The sequence below is a fragment of the Humulus lupulus genome, chromosome 9 (assembly GCF_963169125.1).
Source record: "Humulus lupulus chromosome 9, drHumLupu1.1, whole genome shotgun sequence".
In the NCBI taxonomy this organism is placed as follows: Eukaryota; Viridiplantae; Streptophyta; class Magnoliopsida; order Rosales; family Cannabaceae; genus Humulus; species Humulus lupulus.
In genome coordinates, this window is record NC_084801.1 from 58889982 (window position 1) to 58898405 (window position 8424).

General features: G+C 38.1%; 1 protein-coding gene across 3 annotated transcripts; it reads right to left on the reverse strand.

Annotated features, from left to right (window-relative positions):
• Positions 1-3236: 3236 nt before the first annotated feature.
• On the reverse strand, positions 3237-8175 carry LOC133800966 (uncharacterized). Of its 3 annotated transcripts, none has more exons than XM_062239082.1 (7): positions 6447-8175; positions 6198-6316; positions 5104-5589; positions 4276-4762; positions 4034-4175; positions 3830-3899; positions 3237-3745 (listed from the first exon to the last, which is right to left on the reverse strand). In XM_062239082.1, exons 1-7 carry the CDS (start codon positions 7479-7481, stop codon positions 3628-3630), a joined length of 2457 nt encoding a protein of 818 aa, XP_062095066.1. In that variant the 5' UTR covers positions 7482-8175; the 3' UTR covers positions 3237-3627. The 3 variants fall into 3 exon arrangements, with proteins under 3 accessions (XP_062095066.1, XP_062095067.1, XP_062095068.1); XM_062239083.1 differs by having other exon boundaries at positions 3830-3896; positions 6447-8174; XM_062239084.1 differs by having other exon boundaries at positions 3667-3745; positions 3830-3918.
• Positions 8176-8424: the final 249 nt, after the last annotated feature.

Here is an 8424-nt window from a genome sequence, read left to right on the forward strand (position 1 = left end):
CCTAGCTCATAGGTTAATTGGGGGCTATTAAACAGCTCCCATCCTATTGTATGTGTTTGATGGATTATTGTCCCTCCAAGCTCGAGCTTGGTTTTGTGGGGCATTCCCATTATCGCGTACTATGGACAGACCTCCCTCTTGTCGTGTATAGCTAATATCTTCATCTCGAGCAGGATACCTACTCCGCGAGTTCAGATGATCTTGCAAATCGGGTTGTGGAACATACTGAGGGCTCTACGCTGAACTCAAATGATTCCTTAGATCGCTTTCGGACCTGCCGCTATGATGGCTTTCAGTCAAGTAACTCCCGTTTGTGAAGCTTACAGCTCGCGGCTAGGGCTGAGGACCTGGATTCTCGACACGTGTTTGTGGGACATAAGTATTGGCAAATGGGGGAGAATTTCTCCTACTGTCTCCATGAGCTGGAATATCCCGTTGAGGACGAGGTGGTGTTGGATGTCTTATAGGTGACGGGGGATGCCTTATTGGTGAGGCTATCCTCGTTTCATTAGGACGGACTAAATTAGCCCGCCTCTGTTCTACTCCAATGTCTCTATTTCTCTGTGCCTGGTGATCCGATCGCGGCGTAGGAGGATTTGTTGGAGCATCTTGTCTTCGTGAGCCTGTCCCAGCCCCTCCTCGTGGATTATCATGGGTATTCCTAGGGACTTGTGAAGAAGGCACCGAACTTGGGGTTGCAGTCCTAACTGACCGATAGACATGCTAACGACCCCTATGATGGTCGCTGGGTCGAGCATTCTGGTGATCCCGCCCCGTGGGTATAGAACTTGGAGTGACGGTTCTGACTGATCGACTTGGTTTGGATCGATTTTCTTGTGGGACTTATGAGACCTACTTTGCCTCTTTTCGACATTAATGTTGGTTGCAAGAGGGGGTAACCGAGCCAAAACCTCCTCAATCTACTTGTTTTCCCTAGCGAGATGGCTCCTCAATTGCATGTTCTCCATCTCGACAACAGTTAGGTAGTCTGGGTTTGGTTTTGGCGGTAATGACGTCGAACTCCCAGTGACGCCTTAACCCGCCGATTGTTTTCCCGAACGTTGCTGAATCTCAGGGCCACGTTTGTTCGGAACAGTGGTATGATGGGCCTCCCGCCCACCGAGCTGTTCTATCTCATTATCGTGCATTGAGCGAGTGAGCACCATGATGGGAGTCAACTGGGATTTTTGTGAAGCACTAATTGGCTCTCAATGAAAGCACCAAACTGTTGATGTGGTTTTTCGCCGATAGTGTATTAAGAAATAATTAGGGCAGATTATTGCTTAATGGTAAACCGTAATGAAAGTAACAAGAATTCACTCAAGAACACAGAACTTTTACGTGGTTCAGTGGTTAAAATCCACCTAGTCCACAAGTCAGTATTATTACTGTTTCTCTCTATATTTTAACAGAGTTTCGGCATTACAACATCAACCTCCCCTTTCCTGTCCAACATTCCCAATATTTATAGGGGAATTCTATGGACAAGTTTAGGCAACCACGTGAGTCAATCATGCATTTACATAATGTTTATATTCAATGCAAATAATTCTCATTTATATTGGGATATGATTTGATAATAGAATAAATATGTTCCTGCCATCTCAGATAATAAATATGACAGCCTGGTCATAAATAAACGTATAAACAAATCTCGAGTCTTTGGGCATCCGTGGATATGCATGATATTTGAATCTTCACTAGCTGGATATCTCCTCCAAGCTCGTGCTTAATAGCCATCATATTCTTAGTTTGTGATAAACTCAGGACGCCTAACATCATGTCTGACCACTATGAATCTCGAGCTGTCCACATGGATAATAAATAAATATTCTACTTGCTTATTTTTCCACGTATTTATCTGTCAGCTGTACTTGAGCTGAGTGAATGAACTCGTGCTAAAAATAGGGTACAACAATATGAATTAAATATATTATTGAATATTGGCTAATGAGGTGGCAAAATATATTGATTTACTTACAAGAGAAGCGTCAAAATGCGTGTTTCACTAAGTGGTGAAACTGAGTAACTGGTCTTGCAAGATAAGAAGCAGAGGCTGAGGCTGGGGCCTCTGCAAAGTAACAAACAGTTTGATGAACTTTGAAGAGGTCGGTTATGAATGGCAGGAAAAAGGAACCGGGAGTGTACACGTGGACCAATGACGATAAGTCATTTCTAATCATTCTCTTTTTTCCTTTGCTATTAAATCTGACTTTCATCATAGATAGAGGATTTTTTTCGAAGTCTTCACTATTATTTCGTCAATATATAAAGAGAACTAACCTAAGCATTAGAGAGTTTTCTTGCAGGTACCACCGCAGGTTCTTCCCAAAGAATGATCTCAAGAGGAGCATATCCCAAAAGTTGATTTAGTCAATAGGGAATCAAAGACAAAACGAGAGTAAAGACGAGGAAAGATTCATAACCAATAGTTTCCATTTCAGAAAAAACAAGTACTCAGAAAAATCGATGCGAACAATACTAACGCATAAAGACATTGTATATTTCACAAAATATTGTGCATTGGATGTACAAATTGCAAAAGGTTTCTTCCTTCATTTTGTCGACAATGTTAGTCAATGGAAAGAATGAAAATATTAAGGATGCATTTTGTAGCAAGAAGCGTAATTAAAAAAATACTATAAATATCTCCAAAAAAGAAACTATAAAAAAACAAAACACGTATGTTTGTTCTATAATTTTATTATTGAAGAAATGCCTAATGCTATTTCGATGGGAATAATAATAATAATGATGATGGAATGACTTGAATTGAATCTGAGTATGAACAACGGAGCGTTTGGAGAAATTTGAACAAATGTATAACGAGTGGGATACTGTTTCTTGTGGTCCATGCTTCGATTCTTGTGTGACTTTCAAGTTCTTTTAAATTATTATTCAATACACTCATTTGCAGAATTACTTTTAGTAAAAGAAAAAAAATTGAGTTGTCAATTCACTTTGGCATGTGCAATGTAACTTGCTTTGCCATCAACATTTTTTTCCAGGTAGATCTTTGATTATTATCTGTTATAGTAACAAGTTTCCTTCAAACTGTTTTCGATTTATTGAAGCTTTGTATTGTTTTCGATTTATTGAAGCTTTGTATGGAAGACAATGTGGAGGTCCAGTTCTGTTTAACTTCGGAAGAAACGGCAGTAGTTAAAAGAAAGCAATATTTCATTGTTCAACTTTATGACTAACATCTTTAAATACAGTAACCACAGAGCTCCAAAGGATACAAGTTAGTGTCATTTTCCTGCATAAATATGATTCATGGGAATATTACATATACAGAACCAGAGAATTCATGTTTCAGGAAAAAGAAAATAATAACAATAATAATAATACAAGAAGAAACTTAATCAAATGTTAAAGTGTAATGATTGTCCTCAAAATACATATAGAGAACATATGTGTGAGAAAGAGCAACCCATGTCTTGCCGTAAATTCAATGACATATACAAGTAGTAATAATGTTTTTTTTTTATAAATATTTTTTATTCTTTATAAAAAAAATGAACTGATTAAATTTATCTTCAAATGCATGTCATTATTATTATTATTTTGTTTCGTTAAGGAATGAAGAGACGGTCCTCTAGAGCAAGAACTCGTTCGGCAGTTAGTCTATGAATCCCAATATGCCCGTACGACATCAACAATTGGAGCGCCACATATTGGACAATTCGCACTACTCCATTGCAACTCGTGCGCACACTTGAAGCACGTGCACATATGCCCACACCTGTAAAACGACACCAAATGAAACAAACGACATCTCATAAAACAGCTTCAGGGCAAGTTTTGGCTTTTAAACAATGAAAGGTACCTGTACAAAAGCGAGTCAACTTTCATTACGTCGCAGATACGGCAGTTGCCTTTCTTTGGTACTCCATCTGCTATGACATATAGTTCCGTCTGAGTTATAAAGTTTTCCCAAAAGCCAAAAAAAATACAGTTTATTCTTTTTGACTCAATGCGAACAAAATGCGGTTAATGGTTTTAGATTGAATTCAAGTCATAGATTATTGACCTGCTTGAGTTTCTTGCTTCCCTGATTGTTGCATTAACATCATCTGCATGTCCATGCAGCTCTTTAATGAATTTCTTAGCTCAGACATCTCTTGACTAAGTTGCTCCATTTGTCCTCTTAGTTCGAAAATAAGTTCCATTTCCTGTGGGTTACAGACATACAAGAGATTTATTTCATATACTAATATGTACTATACACAATATTGCTGAAGGGTAAAATTAGAGAACAGATAAACAATTTACCATTGAAGAATGGTTTCTAGAGGAAGAGCAATGCCTTGAGTTGTGATAGTAAGACTCAGATGGGAAATCTTGACGTGGAGATGTCGAAAAGGCTCGATCGGAATCATCACCAACTTCATTATCGTGAAAACTCCATGACCTTAACAGAGATGGTGGGCAAGGTATTTTCTGCGATGACGTTGATTGATTAAAATAATCACTGGCTTCATGATATTGACCACTGATGAGGCTCTCCTCTTGTTCTCTTTCGGCTTCTTCCTCTACTTCGAGCCCTTCAATAATCTCTTCTTCCTCGTCCGATTCTTCCTCCTCCTGTTGTTGTAGTTGACAGTCTTGTATAAACGACATCAATTGGCTATGATGTTCGCCATCTTTTTCTTCTCCTCCTTGACTAACAACAGGGTGTGTTTGTCGTCCCAAGCGACTTTCCATTAATTTATCCATTTTCTCTCGAAAGTCACTTGCAAGAAAGCTTGATACTGTTCCTCTGTATACATTAATTAGAAAATCAAATTTGTTATATACGCATCACAGTTAAGCAAAATCACACAAAATTATCTTAACTGGTTATCTGATAAGGAAAATATATTTTATGACTGAGGATTAAATTAGATGTAAGTTTAGTGGAAAATTTATTAAAGAGAAATGATCATTAACTAACTACTTTGCAACTATCTTCTTTTCAAAATTGAATACAAAATTTAATGGGAGTACGCAGCACACATCCTAATATGTAAATATATTTTGTTAACTTGGCATGTAGTGTTAGATAATATGTTGTCAAAATGAAAAGGACTAAAAATAATAATAAAGGAAGGAAAGGTGCACCTTTCAAGTAGTTGACGAATCTCAACTTTTTCCGAGTTAGAATTCAGCATCTCTTGGTACCATGCTTGCCTGCGGTCTTCCCAATAGCTCCGAGGCCGAGAAATATCTGTAATCCAGTCGTAGCTGGTGTCTGCATACTGTAAATAATTTTCTTCTAGTTCTTCTGCAACATCATTTATATCCCAGCAGCCATCGAAACAGGTGCTTACATCTGCAGTTTCTTGTGACTCAAGGTTTCTATTCTCTGAGCATGTTTCTTCTCGAAGATCTACAATGCTATTCGCAGAAGAATCTTGTACCGGAGTTGGATTCTCTTGCTCAACAAAATGAACTTCGTGAGCCTGTGAATGCTCTTCCGGTTTATTAGGGATAGAAGAATTATCCAGTTGTGAATTTTGCTTACTTAATTCACTTTGAGGACTTCTAGGATTAGCTGCTTCACTCTGAAGTGTTGTGCTTCGATCTGCACCATAGCTAAATCTCTCCCTATATTTAAGGGAGTTCCCATGATTAATAATAAGACCCAGAGTTGTGTTATCGGCATTAAGAAAGTAAGTTTCAAAATTAAACAGCACAGTAATAAAATTAAATTGCCAAAATAATTTTCATATTGTTCCAAAGCTAGAACTAGTAAAGTTAATCCCTTTAATATGTCTAATAGTATCTCTCTTCTTTTGAAACAGCATCCTTTCTGTCATAAAGAATGGTAGTTCAGTGACGAAGATGCTAATAATGGATATTTAAGTCATTAAATACTATTCACTCTCTTTTATATTGAATCAAGTGAGTAAAAATATCAAATTGATTTTCTTTGAAAATATAATCAAAGAAGTAGTTTTTTATTACTTCAAAAAGGACAAATTTTAGTTTAAATAACATTTTTAAGCTACTGAAAACCGTAATGTTTCTAAAGAGTACAAAAAGGCACTAAAGTTTGGAACAAAGCAACACAGCCCACAATCATATAAAGTTGAAAAATTAAAAAAGTTGACCATCTGGTAACAGACTAAACCATAAAAGTAATGGAATAATTATAATATTTTTTTAAGATAAAATGTTATATCCCAAAATAGCTTCAAATAAGATTTTTATACCTAAGATGCAAGATGGAAGATCCTTGCGGCAGTCTCTCAACTTGAGGTGCTGTTAATTGCAACCGCTGCTGATCTTGAACTGCCACACCACGTTTTAGCAACCTAAGCCGAATCATTGACTTTAAACGACAACAAAGCATAAAAATATACGTGTGTTAGATAGCTACAAACGACACACACCACATACCTAACAAAAAAAGACTACGAACGACACAGCAACAATACTAAAAAGAAATGGCTACATTTCACCTGAATTCGACCTCTCTGTGGAAATCTAGAAACTGCGGCGCGCTCTGCCAACCTATTGAGCTCACCATGCCTTTCCCTTTCCATCTGCATAAGCAAATCGGTGAACGCCTGCCGCCCTCTGATCCTCGGCGAGAATACGCGGTGCTCCAAGATATGTTCACACACCATGGTGCGCTCCCCTTCTCTTGTTGGCGAGCTCAACTGCCCACGTTCATTATCGCCACAGCCGCAAACGGAAGAGGATGATAAAGTAGTAGTCTGTCCTAGATTTGCAGCCGTCAATCTCTTGATGATATCGGCTACTCTGACTCTCTCGCTTTCCCCTGGGTCCGAGTTCTGGCTACGCGCAGGAGAATACTGACCGCTCCAACCAGTTTTATCATTACAATGCCAATCGACCAATGAGTCCTCATTCGCCTGCCCGGTATCGAAAACAGAGTTCCCTGCTTCATAGCCTCTTGGTGCTTCTTCTACCTCTTCTTCTACCGGAGCTGCATTCTCGTTACAGCTCGATCCAGAATCTGACCGGCTTGTGGTAGAAGATGAGCTTTGATTCTCGCTAATGGAGTGGTTTAATCTTTTTTCCCAAATCTGAACGAGAGAAGAGGCTCCGAGATTTTGAATTCCGGCTAGACTATCTGATCGAGGCAGAGCTCTCGGCGTATTTGAAGTCGACAATGCCGACGAGAGCTCAGCCTCTTGGGACTTTCTTTTAATGGAGGCTGCTGTTGTCGTTGTCGTTGTTGTTCTTTTTGCAGACAGTGAACGCCGTGGACATTGACTATATGAAAATTCGTCTCTCTCATTAGAATTTTCATTTTTATTCTGGTTCTGATTGATTTTCTCTTCTTTCTTAGGAAGAAGAGAATTCTCATCGGCTTGAATTGAAATGCAAGTGTGGAGATGATCTCTGACCAAGTTCTTGAATCTTTTCTGAAAGAAATTGCTCTCTCTACACCCGTCTCTACGATTATGATCCCTCAAAACACAGCCGAACGGCGAAGACGAAGCGATTTCCACTTGCGAAGATGCCATACTTGTTTTCTGATTCTTTGATCCGAATTAGCACCCTTTTCTTGTCTTCTTAATTTAATTTCTAATATTCATTAAATACATTCGAAGCAACGAAGAACAAGCCATTACGAAGAAAAAGAGCCAGGGTGAGGAGGAGGAGGGGAAGGGGAAGGTAGGGAGATTCAACACAATCCAACCTCACGAATGTTGTTTTGGTCACAAACGGGATCTATCTTTTTCTACAAACTGGGAAAATCCCAAAAAGGACAAAGATTACAACCCAACAAAAACTTGAGGAGGAGCTATTTTCAGGCCTTCTCCATTTATAATCCACAAAAATAGGTTGCCACCCTTTTCTGTTCTCTATATTTGGAATCCTAAACGAAAACAACCAAAGAGAAAAGAGAAACAGAGCAAACAAATAAAAGAAAAACAAACAACACAAAAACAAGAAACAATGGTTGATTATGTCTCATTAACCCAAACACAAAACAATATAAGAGACAGGTTTTGGATTGTTAGGCGTGAAGGATTTCAACCAAAAAAACTATAGACAGGGATTAAAAGTTGTTTTCAGTGAGAGACAAAAGGGAAAACTTGAGCGTTAGAAATCTTCTGTGCAAATAATCTTTTAACTTTAAAGAAGGAAAACAGAGCAAGAGAGATTGCTGCTAATATAACAGTGAGAGGAAGTTTGGTGAGGAAAAAGTGGAACTTGAAAGAGAGAGACGTTGGGTTTTAGCCGTTGGAAATGTGGGTCATACCAACATTGTAATTATCTATTATTCTATGTTGTATGGGTAGAGGGGTATATAGCTCAATATCATTAATGAGCATATTAAAGTTTAGAAAGAAAAAAAATCATACTAGATTTCTCTTTCTTTATTACCACTATTTTTTTTTTTAAAAAAATATCTTTATCACCACACTTGAATCTCGATTATATTGGAAACTTTTTATTTCC